The sequence below is a fragment of the Phoca vitulina genome, unplaced genomic scaffold, assembly GCF_004348235.1.
Source record: "Phoca vitulina isolate PV1807 unplaced genomic scaffold, GSC_HSeal_1.0 scaffold110, whole genome shotgun sequence".
In the NCBI taxonomy this organism is placed as follows: domain Eukaryota; kingdom Metazoa; phylum Chordata; class Mammalia; order Carnivora; family Phocidae; genus Phoca; species Phoca vitulina.
This window is the reverse complement of record NW_022589813.1, coordinates 668040-686802: the sequence shown is the minus strand read 5'-3', so window position 1 is coordinate 686802 and position 18763 is coordinate 668040. Positions and strand designations below refer to the sequence as shown.

The following is an 18763-nucleotide window of genomic DNA, read 5'->3' as shown; positions in this document are numbered from 1 at the left end:
GCCTAAAACTTATATTTTATATTTAATTTTACATGCCTATATAAACCCAGACGGGTTTATAGTAATAACAATTATTATCTCCTGACTGCCTTGGGTAGCCAACCCTACCACTTGTCTGTACCCTGTATCCGATCTCCATTTTTCTCATACCCCCAGAAGCTTCCTTTCCTGTGTAGGCACTGGGCTCAACTAAAATTCTCCTAGCTTCCTTTGTGGCTAAAGATGGACTTGTAACCCCACCATTCTGGTCAATGAGACATAGAGCGTCCAAGAATGCTTTTTATTTTTTTATTTATTTATTTATTTTTTTTTTTTTAAGATTTTATTTATTTGCGAGAGAGAGAACGAGAGACAGAGAGCATGAGAGGGAGTGAGAGGGAGGAGGGTCAGAGGGAGAAGCAGACTCCCTGCTGAGCAGGGAGCCCGATGTGGGACTCGATCCTGGGACTCCAGGATCATGACCTGAGCCGAAGGCAGTTGCTTAACCAACTGAGCCACCCAGGCGCCCCCAAGAATGCTTTTTAAAAGGTGACAGTCTGCCCGGTTCCACTTTTTGCCCTTCACCATTTCTCCTTCTGGCTTACCAGAGGCTGCCATTTTAAAAACAAGAGGATACACGTTCAGCTGTGAAGAATGGTAGAGAAAGAAGCTAAGAAGGAGCTCAGTCCTGAGAGCATCCTGGGCAGAGCTGCCATACAAACTGTGAACCCCCTCCCACAACACTTCTTGTTACATGAGAAAAATAAATCCCTTTATTGTGAAGCCGTCCTACTTCAGTGCCAGGCACCTGAACACAATTCCCACCCAACAGACCTGATTTGGAAATCACCTCAGCCACGTCATTTATTTAATAGTTGGGGAAACTGAGGTGCACAAAAATAAATTGACCTCTACTCTCATCACACTCTCATAAAATGGCAGAATTGGACCAGGACTCTCCTCCTTATCCCCATCAATGATAATTAACAGTAACAATACCTGTCACTACTATAGGCCAAGTACTTTAGATTATATAATTTAATTTTCATAATCACCCTATGCATTATGTACAATAACCCCCATTTTATAGCTAAGAAAACTGAGGCCCAAAAAGGTTATTTGCCTAAAGTCACAAAACCAGCAAGTAGCAGAGCTGAGACTTAAACCCAGGTCTGTCTGGACCCAAAGAAGGGCCTCTTCATCCCTTCACCCTGGCCCCTTCCTCTAACGAGATGCTGATGTATCATTTATTCATTCACAAATAAATGAATATTTATGAGTACCTACCATGTGCCAAATGCTTCATAGGTGCATAGCATAATCCATCAAAGTGACGTTTTATCAGGAGGCTGTCCACCATCTAACTGTACATGGTTTGAGAATCCAAACCATTGAAAGCAAAATGGTGAAGAAAACCAGATTCATCTCTGGGTCCTCTATTTCCTTAATTCTCTCTGCCTTCTGGGACTCCCCTTCACCAGAAGCCCCAACCTCAGGCTGGCTAGATTAAGCAGTCCAATGAAGTTAAAAGCCATTTTCTTTCCTCAATAGTTAAAGTCATTTTCTGCTCTAGTGGGAACCAAATGGAGAGGGTGATCATTTATACCTCCATGGTTTTCCCTCCCAAGTAGCAATACCCAACCCTTGTAGAAGTTATACCTCTCCTTTTTTTTTTTTTTTTTTAAAGTTTTTACTTATTTATTTGACAGAGAGAGACACAGCGAGAGAGGGAACACAAGCAGGGGGAGTGTGAGAGGGAGAAGCAGGCTTCCCGCGGAGCAGGGAGCCCGATGCGGGGCTCGATCCCAGGACCCTGGGATCATGACCTGAGCCGAAGGCAGTCACTTAACCGACTGAGCCACCCAGGCGCCCCGAAGTTATACCTCTTCTTGAGAAGGCTCTTAAAGAATGAGGCTAGGGGCGCCTGGGTGGCTCAGTCAGTTAAGCCTTCGACTCTTGATTTCAGCTCAGGTCATGATCTCAGGGTCGTGGGATCAAGGCCCATGTCGGGCTCTGTGCTCAGTGTAGAGTTTGCTTGAGATTCTCTCTCTCCCCTGCCCCTCTTCCTGCTCTCTCTCTCTCAAATAAATAAATAAAACTTAAAAAAAAAAAAAATGAGGCTAAAGGCTGTCATATCAGCTAGAATGCCAGAAGGTGAGACATGGTTTTAGGTCATGAGGCCCTTCAATTCGCATTATTGTATAGAGGATACCATCAGTTGGTTTACTCCTTGTTGTCCACAGATTTGCCTCCAAGTTTCAGCATTCCCTGGCCTCTCTCCTCTTTTGCTTCCTTTTTATCTCTCAGTCTCTGCCTCTGATCAGACCTTCATCATCACACACAGTGACCCTTACAGGGCTTCCTAACTGATTTCCCAGCATTCTGTCTTTCTCTGGTCTGACTTCTCCTAAACTCCAGCATCATAATAATTCTACGATTATTCAGAAAAATGTTGATCAATGCAGACTCAGAGGCCCTTGTTCCTGTAACTCATTCACAAATTAATTCAACAAATATCTCTGAGCATCTACTATGTGTCAAGCTCTGTACTAGGTCCTGCAAGGTAATTCTACCTTCAGCTCTTTGCTCCCCCCTGTCCTTCCCACCACACGAGCCAGTACATTCACCTGGGCCCACATGAGTCGGGTTTCTGGCACATGAGACCAGAAGAGTCCTGATGAAGACACCTTGATATCCAGGAGAGAAAAAAAACCTGCATACCTAAAAGAAAACCCCCGTTATGGTAAATTAAGCAAGTACTACATCAGTTACCACACCGAAAGCCTAAATGAAATAGTGATGTCTGCATTGCCTTGAAAACATTCCTCTCTAGGGTTGATTTTTTTTGGATACCACCAATTTAAGCCTTACCTTGGGGTGACTCGTGCCAGTCGCATCCAGACAATGGTGGGTTTCCATAAGCTGGGCGGGGGCTACTTTCACCCACATAAGCAGGGTTCACTGGAATGAAGAGTTAGGACACATCACCAATTAATCCCACCGTACTAGATATTACTAAGCACATAATGGTCAGTAAGACCCCGACCTTGACCTTGAGGTCCTAACAGACTAATGATTGAGTGCTTGGGTGGAAAATAGGTCATAAATACGGAAACAATGTTATTAAGTACAAACAGCTTCAATCGATGGTTTTCATTTAAGTATAAGCCATGGTTAAATTGTTACAAGGGAATATTACTCAGCCATAAAAACAATGAAATCCTGCCATTTGCAATTACATGGATGGAGCTAGAGGATATAATGCTAAGCGAAATAAATCAGTCAGAGAAAGATAAATACCATATGATCTCACTCATATGTGGAATTTAAGAAACAAACAAGCAAAGGGAAATTAAAGAGAGAGACAAACTAAGAAACAGACTCAACTATAGAGAACACACTGATGGTTACCAGAGGGGAGGTGGGGTGGGGGGATGGGTGAAATAGGTGATGGGAATTAAGAGTACATTTACCACGATGAGCACTGGGTAATGTATGGAATTGCTGAATCACTATATTGTACACCTGAAACTAATATAACACTGTATGTTAACTATACCAGAATTAAAATTTAAAACTTGATAAAATTTAAAAAATTATTACATTAAGATCCAGGACATACCTACACATATGTAACTGAGAAACGAGTTTCACCAAACAATACTTTGCTTGACTACATAAGAGGCACTCCGATATATTCTTATTCTATTCCATTCCTTTTTTTTTTTTAGGTACGCTCCACGCCCAGCAGCTCAATGCAGGACTTGAACTCATGACCCTGAGATCAAGACCTGAGCTGAAATCAAGAGTCAGATGCTTAACCGACTGAGCCATCCAGGTGCCCCCTATTCCATTCTTTTCTATCTCATTTTTCAGAATTAATTTCACAACTTGTTAATGGGCTACAACTTGAGTTTAAGAAATACTTGTCTAGGAGGTTGAGATAAATAGGCAGACCAGAGGATGTTTAGGGCACTGAAACTATTCTGTATGATACCATAAGGGTGTTACATGTTATTACACATTTGTTCAAACTCATAGAATTTATAGCACCAAGAGTGAACCCTGATGTTAACTATGCACTAGAGATGATAACGATGTGTTGGTGTAGGTGCATCAATTATAAGACATGTATCATTCTGGGGCCAGATGTTGATAATGGGAGAGTCTTTGCTATGTGAGGAAAGGAGTTCTGTGGAAAATCTCTGTACCTTCCCTTCCCTCAGTTTTACTGTGAACCTAACACTGTTCTAAAAAAAATTAAGACAAAAAAAAAAAGAAAGAAAGAAACTTGTCTAGATGATCATAGAAGTTCCTTCGATTTCTAACACGTTATGATAACGCATGAATAAATTTGAAAGATGGCATGATTTTCTTAAGGACAGAGTCTACTCTCAGCATCTACACAACAGTGTCATATTTCAGTATATTTTTATTCAGTCCACAGTAAACATTAAAAGCTAAACTCCGTGACAGAGAAAATGGAACACAGTTTGATGTGAACAATGCACAAAATTACATTGCAGGAAGTTCTGAACTTCTTGCTGGGTATCAGTTCCCAGCTTTGTTACTGGCTGATGCCCTCCAGCATGTTACCTAACCTCTCTGAGCTACAATATCGTAGTCTGTAAAACAGGAATAATGATGGGAGCTTCACATGGCATTGTTGAGGGAATCACATCAGTTAACACATGCAAAGTGCTTAACGTAATCCTGGAACATAGTAAACTATTGCTATATATTAACTATTGTGGTAGATCCATTGTTATTCAGCATATATCACACCACCATTCCCTGGACACCTCCCCTGAAGTTGGGCTTGGTCATGTGACTTTGATCAATGGAACATGGCAGAAGTGACCGTATGCCAGGTCCATGTCAAAACCTTAGACACACTGTGTGGTTTTTGCTTGTCACTTCGAGCACTTCCAGCTTATGTCATGGAACAACAATGCCCCCAAGTGGCTCCCTGGTTCAAGAAGAAGGACACTAGGCTCTAGACACAGAACCCATGACCTGGAGTCAAGCACAGTCACACACAGCCTAGTTCAATCAAACTCCAAGCAAACCTGAACATGTGTGAGTGAGAAATAAATGCTTCTTTATTGTACAACACTGGGTTTCTGCATCTGTTTGTTATGCAGCATTACTGTGGCAACAGCTAACTGATACATCCTTACCAATACTGTTGCTATTAATTCAGTTAGCACTGCTTTAGCACCTACTGTGACCAGGCACTGTGACACTAGGAAAATCACCTAGAGCTTTAAAGAATACATGGATGAAGATAGGTTTTTAATGAGAGCATCATCTATAACGACGGCATAGTATGGACAAGTGATTGCTAAGGGCTACAACCCTGGTCCTACAAAGGAGTCCAGAAAAAGAAGTCATACTCAACTACTTTTTTTTTTTTTAAAGATTTTATTTATTTGAGAGAGAGAGACACAGCGAGAGGGAACACAAGCAGGGGGAGTGGGAGAGGGAGAAGCAGGCTTCCCACTGACCAGGGAGCCTGACGCGGGGCTCAATCCCAGGACCCTGGGACCATGACCTGAGCCGAAGGCAGATGCTCAACGACTGAGCCACCCAGGCACCCCTACTTTTTTTTTTTAAGCATAAGTAGTCAGGGGCACCTAGGTGGCTCAGCTGGTTAAGCATCTGCCTTCAGCTCAGGTCATGATCCCAGGGTTCTGGAATCGAGCCCCACATCAGGCTCCCGGCTCAGTGGGAGTTTACTTCTCCCTCTCCCTCTGCCCCTCCCCCCGACTCGTGTTCTCTCTTGCATGCTCTGCTCTCTCTCTCTCTCTCTCAAATAAATAAATAAATAAATAATCTTTTAAAAAATAAATAAATAGGGGCGCCTGGGTGGCTCAGTCCGTTAAGCGGCTGCCTCTGGCTCAGGTCATGATCCCCGGGTCCTGGGATCAAGCCCCACGTCCGACTCCCTGCTCAAGAGAGCCTGCTTCTCTCTCTCTCTCTGCCTACTGCTCTGCCTACTTGTGCTTTCTCTCTCTGTGTCAAATAAATAAATAAAATCTTTTAAAAATAAATAAATAAATAAATAAATAAAGCATAAGTGGTCAGGAATCTTTTTGCATTTGCCCTGATCCTACCCAGCAATAATACAGGATAAGTAAGAGTCAGGCTTTGGGTCAGAGAGACTGGTTCTTTCAATATAACAGTGAGATAATCTTGGGCACTGTGCCTCTGAGCCTCAGTTTTCCCATCTATAAATAGGGAGAGCAGTAGTGGCTGTATGAAAGGTGGTTGTTCAGATTTAAACAAGACAATAAAAGTAAAGTGCTTGGCAGAGGTCTCCAGGGCATAGGAAACACTCAAAATCTGCTCGGCATTATTAGCTCCACTTGCATTGGGGTAGGGCTGTGTTTATCAATCTTTTTTTCATTATTTGCCCCCTAAGGAGTCTTTTTAGATATTTCTTTCCAATTATCCTCTGCCCATGAAATTTTAATACTACAGCTATACTGTGTATCTGCTTACATATGTGTATCAGATGTTTATATATAAAAAGAGGAAGACTTTTCTCGCCTTTCAAGAATAAATTTTACCGGGGCACCAGGTGGCTCAGTCAGTTAAGCATCCAACTCTTGGTTTCGGCTCAAGTCACGATCTCAGGGTCCTGGAATCAAGCCTTGTGTCAGGCTCTGTGCTCAGGACAGAGTCTACTTGAGATTCTCTCTCTCCCCCTCCCCTAACTCTCCCCCCACTCATGCATGCACATGCACTCTCTCTAAAATAAATAAATAAATCTTTAAAAAAAGAATAAATTTTACCCCCTTGGGATTTATATTGCTCCCCCCCCCCATTGAGAATGCATGACATAAAGGTTTGGAATAGCCCAAATGAATGTTTTTCTATGCAAATGTGTATTAGTCAGTGTTTTTCATCAGTGCATGACAAGGCATCCCATCCTTTCTTCTCAGCCTGCTTCAAACTCCTCCCCATCCACCCTCTCAGGCATAAAGAATCCTCCATCAGCACCAACCTGCACTTGGGTCCCCCATTCTGTTCTTGGCTGAACACTCCTTCTCTTTTCTGGATCTCAGAGGGGGGGTGGGGTGTGTGTGGCTCTCATGTAATGAACTGGCTCCCTTTACTAGACAGCAAGTCCCTATTCCCTCCTGCAGGATAAGAACTTTAGAATTTCCTTTGCCTCCCAGAGCTAAACCTTTGCACACAGTAGATTCTGAGGATGACATGATTGTTCACATATGAATAGTCTGCTTGCTAATTTTGTCTTTTTTCAGTCTTGACATGCTGGTGTCACCCACCCTTATGCTTTAAGTAACTTGAGGACAGAGCTGCCTCTTACTACCCTTGTCCCCCCAGTAGGTTCTGAATACCCACTTGCTAACTAAACAGTACAGACTAAATCTAGCCCACAAGTGATTTTGTTTGCCCAGTTCAATGTTTTGATTTTTTTTTTCTTTATTTTGGAGCATTTAAAAATCAGGAGGTTTCACATAAAAACCCAGCGTTCTTCCTTCTTTAGAAAAATCTGAGGATTTGGTCATACTGAGCCCACATTTCCCCATAACCCCAATGGGCTGGCACAGGGTGTGCACACTCTCATTTTTCATAATCCCTAAGCAGGCTGCTTTGACAAGTGATGATACTGCTTGTCTTTTCTAGACCCTCAATGTTCAGCCTTTGTAAGGTAGGTGTTTGAAGGGGGAGGGATAAACCAATTCTTCTCTTCCTGGAACTGTTAAATAACTGCTCCCCTAAGTCCACCGATTTTACTTTCTTCCCAGGATATGATCTTCATCTTAACAAATGCTTACCATAGCCATTGCCAGGAGCCCCAGGCACAGAGTCGCCATATGGATTTGCCATCCCCATGGATTTCATTGCAATGCTTTCAGGGTAATCTTCATTCTCTCTCTCAAGGACACCCAAGGGGCCATCACCCCTATGACGAAATGAGGGCCGGATTGAAGATGTTCTGCTGAGCACCCTGAAATCCCAAAAATAACGGATCAAGATTCACCCAGGAGCATAGTAAGGACAGTCATCCATTCATCATCCATCCATCCATGCATCCATTCATTCATTCCACAAATGCTGACTGAATGCCAACCATGTGTTAGGCAAGGTCTAGGGGGTGAGAACACAAAGATAAAAACACGAGGTGTCTACCCTCAAGGAACCCTCAATCCAATCTGGTAGAGCTTCTTAGACACAGTTAAGCAATTACAATACAAGTAGTAACTGGTGAGTACCTGAAGACAGGCCCAAGGAGTTCAGAGGAAAGAGAAAAGAATTCTGGCTGGCAGTTTGGAGGGAAATCTACATGGAAAAGAAACATTGCAGGTAGGATTGGAAGGATAAATTCATACATAAAGGGGCGCCTGGGTGGCTCAGTCATTGAGCGTCTGCCTTCGGCTCAGGTCATGATCCCAGGGTCCTGGGATCGAGCCCCACATCAGGCTCCCTGCTCAGCAGGAGGCCTGCTTCTCCCTCTCCCACTCCCCCTGCTTATGTTCCCTCTCTCACTGTCTCTCTCTCTGTCAAATAAATAAATAAAATCTTTAAAAAAAAAAAAAATTCATACATAAAGAGTCAGGAGGAGAGCATTCCAAGGATGAAGAACAGCATAAATAAAGGTGTAAGACCATAAACAGGAGTGCTGAATATATAAAGGGAATACTATAAAAATGAATTAACCTGGAGCAATGGTCTCAATTTTAGGTACATGCCAATTCCCAGTCCCTGCCCCAGACAATGACATCAGAAGCTCTGAAAGTTGGGTCCAGGTATTTGTATTATTTTTATTTTATTTATTTATTTTTTAAAGATTTTATTTATTTATTTGACAGAGAGAGACAGCCAGAGAGAGAACACAAGCAGGGTAAGTGGGAGAGAGAGAAGCAGGCTTCCCGCTGAGCAGGGAGCCCGATGCGGGGCTCGATCCCAGGACCCTGGGGTCATGACCTGAGCCGAAGGCAGACGCTTTACGACTGAGCCACCCAGGCGCCCCGGGGCATTTGTATTATTTTTAAAGTTCTGCAGGTAATCAGGTGATTCTAAGGTTCAGTCCAGGTCAAGAACCACTGTACTAGAGGTAGGGAGGGTAGATAGGGAAGGTGGGAAGATGGGAGGAAGTCAGTTAGGTGGGTCTTTGGAAGCACTTTACATTAGACCAGTGCATCCTACTTCTTAAATGTTATCATAAGCAAAGCAGTGTGGTCTTTCTTCCAAAGGTTATGGAGAACCATGGAAGATCAAAAACCAAGGAGTGAGGGGCGCCTGGGTGGCTCAGTCGTTAAGCATCTGCTTTCGGCTCAGGTCATGATCCCAGGGTCCTGGGATAGAGCCCCGCATCGGGCTCCCTGCTCGGCGGGAAGCCTGCTTCTCCCTCTCCCACTCCCCCTGCTTGTGTTCCCTCTCTCGCTGTGTCTCTCTGTCAAAAAATAAATAAAATCTTCAAAAAAAAAAAAAACAAGGAGTGAGAGAATCAAAGGTATATTTTGAAATGATGAATCAGGCAGAGGGGTATGGCCAAGGAGGCCATTTTGATCTGGTTCTGTTAATCCTCCTATTTAGGTTCTGAAGACATTTGACCCTACTGCACACCCAAATCTTATATCCTTATTCCTCAAGATAAATACAAGCCATTAGCTTTTGTTGAATTTTTGTTGAATCTACTAGTAATATGTATTACTAGTAGAACTAGTACATGCCAAATGAGACTCATATTGGTTAAATTTTCACAGGGTAAAATTTTTTATAGATTAAAAATAACCTGACTAAAGAATCACGTCTTGTTGACAACAGGAACATCGAAAACTTACCCCAGAAAAAAATCAGATTTGGTAGAACTAAGTCATCCAAACTAACACTGTCAATGTCCAGTATTGTACTTAGTAAAATTTGTCAATGACCAAAAATTGCTGGAAAATTAAAAAGATTTTGGACAAAATTTAGATCTACAAAATCTGAACCAGGAAAAACTGGACTTAGTTTTTCAGAATGAACTTAAAGGAATACCAACAATGGGGAAAACAATGATTGATAAAATCTGATGACTACAACAACAATGTAGAAGATCAATAAGCTAAACCTGCCATAAACATGAAAAGTGATCAATTCAGATGACAATAATTATAGTAAAATAAAAATGAAAGTGGAAAGAAATCAGGAGTGGTTCAACCACCTTGAATGAAAAAAAAAAAACAATTGAGGAATTAAGTTGATTTCATGGAGTTAGATCTTCAAAAGATTTTCTTGGTTAAAAATGCATTCCTGTGGATATAATTCTGGTTAAAATGTTTGAGTTCATAACTATCAAGTCTTAACCCTAACTTTATTGGCAAAGTAGCAGGGTCAAAACAATGGGAATCTAAATGTCTTGTAGGGATTATAGGAAGAGGTAGGAGACTGGGGAGGGTGCTATCCAAGCAAGAGGTGATGAAAGATTACGTTCAGGTAAGGCCTTGAAAGTTCAGACTGAAAGTCCATGGCCCAGGTGAGGTCTACGGTAGGTATGAAAGTTTCCTACAACTTCAGGTCACAGAAACCATCTTACGTGTCCCTAACCCAAACAACACCAACCAGGTTCCATTGGCTTGATGAACTATCATTCAGCACCCCCGCCCCCCATAGGACGGAGATGCTTGCGCTTACTCTCTGGTCATTTCTGAAGTCTCAGAAGAGCCATAATCATGACCATTCTCAGCAACTGGGTAATCAGGCTTCCCCCAAAAGTCTGGAGAGTTCTGATAGTCCTCAGCATTGGGATAGTCTGGTTCCCCAAAAAAGTTTGGAGAGTTAAGTTGATTCTCAGCTCCTGGATAATCAGGCTCTCCCAGAGTGTCCATGTATGGATTGATTCTGGAACCAGCATATTCTGGATTCCTTCTGGTACCGGGATGGTTGGAATTTGCCCTGGAGCCAGGATGGTTAGAGTTTCCCTGAGCTCCAGGGTAGTCTGGTTCTCCCAAAGAGTCGAGATAATCGGGATTTGTTCTGGAGCCTGCATAGTTTCCACTGCTTCTGGAACCTGCAAAATCAAAATTCCGTTGGGATTCAGAGTAGTCTGGCTCTCTAGATGAGCCTGGATGGTATGGTTTGCTCCAAGATCCAATATAATCTGGCTCTGCCAAAGATATGGGATAATCTGAACTTCTTCTGGAGCCAACAGAGAATGAGTTGCTTCTGGTGCCAGACTGGTCTGGATTACTCTGAGATCCAGGATAATCTGGTTCTGCTAGAGACCCAGGATAGCCTGGACCTGTTCTGTAGTCTGCAGAGTATGGGTTGCTCCTGGTGGTAGGATAGCCTGAGTTGTTCAGAGCATCTGGAGAATCTGGATAATCCTGAGTTTTCAAATGCCCCCACATACGGTTCCGAGATCCTGAATAGTCAGGGTAATCTGGATCTTCCTCATACCCATTATTCCTGTAGTAGGCAGACATGCTGGCACAGATTCTTCACCCTGGAGTGTTAAAACATTCCTGCATTTGAGTTACTCAGGGATCTTTTTTTAATCTGAAAAACAAAAAGAAGGAAACATTCATATTTTTTTCTTCCCTGCCGAGACTGCTGGTTATCTTCCACTATCTATTCTCCTTTCTTTCACAGTTGGGTGCACAGCTGCCCAGAATCAGAAGTATGCTTCCCAGTCTCCTGTGCACCAAGATGTGACCAGGAGAGTGGACAATGGGATGTGAGCAGAAGCAATAAATAGAACTCCCAGGTTTGTGCTGTTTAAGGCAAGGGGCATTTCTCCCCTTCTTGGTCTTCTTACCTACCTCCTGTGGGCTGGAATGTGGAAATGATAGTGTGCCCTCTTGGTCCATGGACACAAAGGCGACACCTACCCTAGAGATCACAGCACAACAGATGGAAGAAGCCTGGGTTGCTGATGACATCACAGATCAGTGCCAACATATCAGCTTGGGCTTTTATGTAAAAAAAATAAAATAAAACTTTATCTTGCATAAACCACTGTTTTGGGGGGGTCTCTGATACATGTGGCCAAACTTAGATCCTAACCACTACATTCCTTTGGTTGTGGGAGAAGCAGAACAAAAAAACCGAAAGACTGGAAGAAACAAGGGCTGTTTGAGCACTTTGAATGCACTTGTGGTTGTAGGATTGATCAAAGCATAAATTAGTATGAGTGTGCAAAGGAAGAACAGTTGATGGTAACTAGAGGAATTGGGTAAGAAGACAAATGCTACCGCTCCTTCCAGTTTGAAGATACGATTTTGTGAGTTCTCTGAGCTCTAATCTATAGACATAGTATACTTTCCAAATCAGAAAAAATGGAATTTTAATTTCTAAGTGTGCTGGATATCTGTTGCTTTTACTACCCTATTATTCATTTCCCCTTCTTTTGGCATCAATGCCCTGATTTTCTTTTTTTAATTATTTATTTATTTATTTATTTATTTATTTATTAGAGAGTGAGCAGGAGAGAAACAGCATGAGAGGGTCAGGGTCAGAGGGAGAAGCAGGCTCCCCGCTGAGCAGGGAGCCCGATGTGGGACTCGATCCCAGGACCCTGGGATCATGACCTGAGCTGAAGGCAGTTGCTTAACCAGCTGAGCCACCCAGGCGCCCAATGCCCTGATTTTCATCTCGGCATCTGCCCCTCCCCATTCCTGACTCCAAGAACTGTCGCATGACCCAGGCCTAGCCAATCAGTGTCCACTATGCCCCTGGCCACAGGGTTTGGCTCAGGAATGGGCACATAACCCACATTGGTCCTCCAGGACCAAATTAACTGAGAAAGACGCACTCTTAGGTCACTAGCTTGCCATGGTGATGGAATGTGAGCCTGGAACTGCTAGTATAGTGTCCATAGAAACAGAGAAGAAAATAAGTAGGGGACAAAACAGAAAGGAAAAATCAACAGGATTTGTGGACTGACCAGATATTGGAAGGGTGAAAGGTAAATCAAAAGACAAAAATAGCTCCACAGTTTCAAGCCAGTGTGATTAGGTAAAGTGTTGATGTAATTGAAAGCAGGAAGTATACCATTTTTAAAGCTCAGCCAATGCTGACAAGTTTATCTCTATGCAAACGAAAAGGGTTAGACTCTTTGTTGAGTAATCAGAGCTGAAGAATTAACTAGTCTTAGAATGTTCATTTGCCAACTCAATTCCCGATTCCTCAGCATAGTGGAAGTCGGTTGTTCATTATTTTGTCCCTGCTCAGCATCCATTTCTCTCTTTTGTGATAATACTTCTCCTTAAGTAATACCTCTTCCCCGTCTCAGTCCATATGGGCCACATGTGGACATACAACCCGAGTAGAATTCTTTTCTTTCTGGCCACAGTGATTGGGTCAGGGTACATAACCCAGTCAGAGCCAGTGAGATTCAATTATGGAAGTTTTGTAAGAAATGTTGGGAAGAGAGAAGCTCTCTCTCGTGGCTGGACTTGAGGTTAGGGAGTTGTAAGACTGAAGCTGCCAGTGGTCACCAGTGGAGGAGGCCAGTCTGAGAGTGATGTCAACAGGGAAGAGATAAGAGTTAAGAGATAAACCGGAAGATCAAATACTGATGACAGTGTTCAAGCACCTGAATCCAGCCATGCCTGAAGACAGCTGACCACTAGATACCTGAATCATTACATTCCCTTTAGACTTAAGTTAGTTTAAGTTGGGTTTCTGTCATTTGCAAATGAAAGAGAAGAATTCTGACTGATACATCCAGTTTTGCAAACAGAAACATCTACACGCGCGTGCACACACACACACACAGAGAAACATCTACACAAACTGTGTCATGAAGACCAAATGCTATGTGATAATGCAAATTATTTGCTTATATTTAAGACTACAAGTTAATATATTTATGATCTAGGATTTCCGTGGCCTACCAAAACCCCAGCTATCCCATCTAAAAAGCTAACTGATGCCTTCTAAATTCAAGAAAGTGAAACCTGGTACAACAATACAACCTAAGAGAAATGAGTACGTCCACCAAAAGGCAATAAGAGCATTCACAGCAGCTTTTTTTCCATAAATGCCAGAAATTGGAAACAACCAAATGTCCTTCAACAGCAGAAGTCAATAAACTGTAGCATATTCATACAATGAAACACTACACAGAAGTAACAAAACTGACCATCTGCTAGATGCAAGGACAGGGACGCAGCTCACAAATGTAACAATGACTCTAAGAGTCAGATAGAAAAGTGTACAGACTGAATAACATTTACACCAAGTTCAAGAACAGAAAAACTAGTAAATGGTGCTAAAAGTCAGAATAGCGATTACCTTGGGGAAGGGAGGAGTTAGGAAATGACATGAGGGGGCCTCTGGGTGCTGGAATGTTCCATATCTTGATCTGGGTGATGGTTACATGGGTGTATGTGTGTGTGTGTGTGTGTGTGTGTGTGTGTGTGGTGTACGTGTGTGTTTGTGTGAAAATTCATCAAATACACTTGAGAATTACGCACATCTCTGTAAATATATTTGTCCTTAATATTAAAAAGAAAAGGAGGGGCGCCTGGGTGGCTCAGTTGTTAAGCGTCTGCCTTCGGCTCAGGTCATGATCCCAGGGTCCTGGGATCGAGGCCCACATCGGGCTCCCTGCTCAGTGGGAGGCCTGCTTCTCCCTCTCCCACTCCCCCTGCTTGTGTTCCCTCTCTCGCTGTCTCTCTCTGTCAAATGAATAAATAAAATCTTAAAATAAATAAATAAAAAGGAAAGGAAAGGAAAATGAAAAAGACCTAAACCGGAAGCCATAACACAAAACCCTCTATTTCCCCCAAGGGGCTATGAAAAAAAAAAGAAGAAGAAGGGTTCTGGCTTACAAATATCCCCAATTTTCTTTTTTCGTCCCTGCTCAGCAGGAAGCCTGCTTCTCCTTCTCCGCTCTCCCTGCTTGTGTTCCCTCTCTCGCTGTGTCTCTCCCTCAAATAAATAATAAATAGTATTTTAAAATCAAAGTGGCGGGGCGCCTGGGTGGCTCTGTCGTTGGGCGTCTGCCTTCGGCTTGGGCCATGGTCCCGGGGTCCTGGGATCGAGCCCCACATCGGGCTCCCGGCTCGGCAGGAAGCCTGCTTCTCCCTCTCCCACTCCCCCTGCTTGTGTTCCCTCTCTCATTTTGTTTCTGTCAAATAAATAAATAAAATCTTAAAAAATAAATAAATAAATAAATAAATAAAATAAAATAAAAAAATCAAAGTGGCTAGGAGCCCAGCCCTTGGCATCAGGTATAATGGGATTTAGTTTCCCTCTGCTCCTGTGGGGACATGGGAAAGCCACTTAACCTCTCTGAGTCTGTTTCCTGGCCCATCCAATCCTAACAATAATATCTCATACGGCTGTTGTAAAGAATGAACGAGATAAGGCACATAAAGCAGTTGGCACCGAGGAAGCAGGAAGCATTCACTGAAAAGAAGCTATTATTTACCATTATTTGTATTTATGTGTAATATAAACTCTGGCAAGTTCCAAGAGAGAAGGAAGTTGGTAGATAATAAAAGTCCTGCACTCAACCAGGACATGATTAAAAAATAGACAATGTTTCTGGGATGCCTGAGTGGCTCAGTCAGTTAAGCAGCTGTCTTCGGCTCAGGTCATGATCCCAGGGTCCTGGGATTGAGTCCCGCATCAGGCTCCTTGCTTACTGGAGAGCCTGCTTCTCCTTCTGCTTGCCTCTCTTCCTTCCCTCCTTCCCTCTCTCTCTCTCTTTCTGACAAATAAATAAGTAAAATATTTAAAAATAAATAAATAAATAATAAAAAATAGACAATGTTTTATAATAGAGGGAGGAGCAATTCTGCATAATTCCGAGATTGACGTAGTGAGTCTACCAGAGAATTAAATTTTGCTGTGAGCTTCTTATTAGTCCAGACTGAAAGGGAATCATGAAAGGCTATCTAATACTCACTACTTGTGAAAAAGAGGAAGTATACCAGTTCTTCAAGAGGGCCACACTTCTTCCCAGGATGAATTTCTTAGAAGAATATATCATAAGAATGTTTCCAAAGGGATCGGATAACCACACAATAAAGCCAGGATTCAGGGTCACTGCAAAAAGCTCAGAAGCTCTAGCAAATCCAGAACAAGTTGCGAGAGTAGAAGGGGGAGGAGACACTGGAGTCCCCTCCAGGTCACTGTGAGATCAGCTGGCTATTTCTGGCCAAAGGTTTGTGAGCCTGACAATATCACTTCCAAGCCAAAGCATTTAAGAGCCAAAACACAACCTTCTAGCTCCATTTTTCTTCCTGCAATGGCAGCGAGTGTCATTTCAGATGGGGACCCGTTCATAAGCCTGGGTTCCTGCCTGACTATATAGAGTACAGCCCACCTCCACCAATGCACGATAGCTTCTCATGAGCAAGAAATAAATTTTATGATTAAACAATATGTTCTATATTCATAGGAGATAGATAGATAGATAGATTTTATATGTGATCAGCCAACAATTAGTTCCAAGTTTGTTGGTTCAGTTCTCTATTCCACTGATATCATCTGACAGGAGCTTATCATCTTTATCACATCTTTATCACAGCCCAGACCCGAACGGTGCTCTCACCACTACCACCCACACTGGGACAAATTCCTAAACAAACCAAGAGCTAAGCCCACAGAAAAGGACTGGAAAAGAGGAGGAAGGAGGAAATAACCACAAGGAAATAATCTTGTACTGATTGTCAAATGTAGTGGGAGTGGTCTTCCGAGAATCCTACTCATAGTTTCTATTAACTCTTATGGAAACAAATACCCCACCCTTTCCAAAGAACACTTTCGCTTGTGCCTTGGAAAAGCACAAAGAGGATACTATATATATATTTTTCCCCTCCAAATTGTATTGCTCTACTAACTTCCCGATAAGGGCTATTGAGCTATCTATTCGGAGTTCTCCTTTTGACACCCCATTGACATCCATCTCATCCTTGACATCCCATTTAGGATTTCCCACTTCACAGTTTCGATGGTTTTTCAGTCACATTCCCAAACATTTATAATGCCTTCTAAATCTGTTCATTGTAGACTCCCTGTTTGATCTTGAAAGGCTTCTGGTTTGAATGGGTGATCCTAACAATCCTGCATTTGTCATTCAGCTAGTCCAGGAATGTTCAAGGGACGAATTACAACCTACGGTCTTGATGAGGTCTCATTCCGGCTACTTCATCCGTTTGTCAGCTGCCTCTTAGCCTTCCCAGACTTAAGACAACATAAGCCAAGGCAAGCCACCTATAAGCTCATTTCTGCAGCCACCAAAGTGGCCTCACAAATCATAGCGACATGGAGGCATTAGGGTTGTCAGGCCAAGTTTGTGTGTGATGACAAAAAACTGGAAATAATCCAGAAACCATGAACAGGGGATGGGCCAAAGCAGTGACAGCACAGCTGCATGGTGGAATATCATGGGGTGATCAGAAAGAATGCTTGAGATCTTCACAGAGCAGCAGAAGATAGCTGGCTTTGTATGGGCCCTCTCCCTAATCTCCTTTTTCGGTCTCCTGCCCCAGGCCCAGGCTAGAATCGGAACCATGCAGATGTGAACCACGCAAAGGTTAATTATGCTAATTGAGGACAGTTATTACCCAAAAGAAAAGGAAAAAGAAGCCAATGGCCTTGTAAAACAGCATGAAATGCAGAACGTCATCCCATAACATCACTGCCACAAATTCTAATTTCAGCTGCACATTTTATCTTTTAAAGAGGTGAACTTTGGGGGCACCTGGGTGGCTCAGTCGGTTAAGTGTCTGCCTTCAGCTCAGGTCATGATCCTGGGGTCCTGGGATCAAGCCCCTTCATCGGGCTCCCTGCTGAGCAGGGAGTCAGCTTCTCCCTCTCCCTCTGCCCCTCCCCCACCCCCAGCTCGTGCTTGCACGTGCTCTCTCTCTCAAATAAATAAATAAAATCCTTAAAAAAAAAAAAATAAAGAGGTGAAGTTTGTTGTGCCAACAAGTGACAGGGTAAATCTTTCAACCTAAGTGAATGTTGCCTATGCTAGCTGCATTCCAATAAATGTAAATGATATAAGATACATGCATATTAAGACCAACAGTCAAAATTACCAAAGTAATCCTGTAGAAATTCATAACTAGTTCCAAAGAGCCACCATCTGTTTTGGCTTGAGTGTTTTCAATGTCACTGGAGATGGTCCCCAAGTAGTTGTACTAATGTCCAATGGCTGCAGGTAGGTAGCCTTTTCACTTGCACATTCTCACCCCAGAAGGACAACCAGGAATACTCCCCAAACTGATCTTTCTTCCTTTTCGTTGGATTACACCCACTCACCTACTTTTTGCGGCTTGCAAAAAGTCAAGTGCAAGATGCTAATATAGAAAACAAGAATGGCAGGATTAGCCTCCATTAAACTAGGTTTTCTCAATCTCAGTATTGTTCCCATTTGAGGCCAGAGAACTCTTTGTTGTTGGGCAGCTGTCCCGTGCATGGCAGGATGTTCAGAGTACCCCTGGCCTCTACCCACTAGGTGCCGATAGTTCCTTCCCCAAGGTGTGATAACTAGAAATGTCCCAGGCATTGTCAAATGTCCGCTGGGGACAAAATCACTACTCCCACCACCCCAGCCCTGTGTTTCAGAATAGCCGAGTTAAACTGATATTAATGTGGGAAGGTCTAGGGGCGCCTGGGTGGCTCGGTAGGTTAAGTGTCTGCCTCCAGCTCAGGTCATGATCCCGGGGTCCTGGGATTAAGTCCTGCGTTGGGCTCCCTGCTTAGTAGGCACCTGCTTCTCCCTCTCTCCGCCCCCCACTTGTGCTCTCTCTCGCTCTCTTTCTCTCTCAAATATATAAATAAATAAATCTAAAAAAAATGTGGGAAG

The 18763-nt window shown here is 43.0% G+C and overlaps 1 protein-coding gene across 1 annotated transcript in view; it reads right to left on the bottom strand.

Annotated features, from left to right (window-relative positions):
* LOC116628065 (transmembrane channel-like protein 5) overlaps positions 1-18763 on the bottom strand; it is a 70242-nt gene that overhangs the window by 35442 nt on the left and 16037 nt on the right. Inside the window, exons 2-4 of the mRNA XM_032398128.1 lie at positions 10630-11493; positions 7788-7960; positions 2851-2940 (exon numbers count right to left, since the gene is read on the bottom strand). Coding sequence (XP_032254019.1) covers positions 2851-2940; positions 7788-7960; positions 10630-11420 — 1054 coding nt within the window. The 5' untranslated portion in view covers positions 11421-11493. The remainder of the gene's footprint in view (positions 1-2850; positions 2941-7787; positions 7961-10629; positions 11494-18763) is intronic.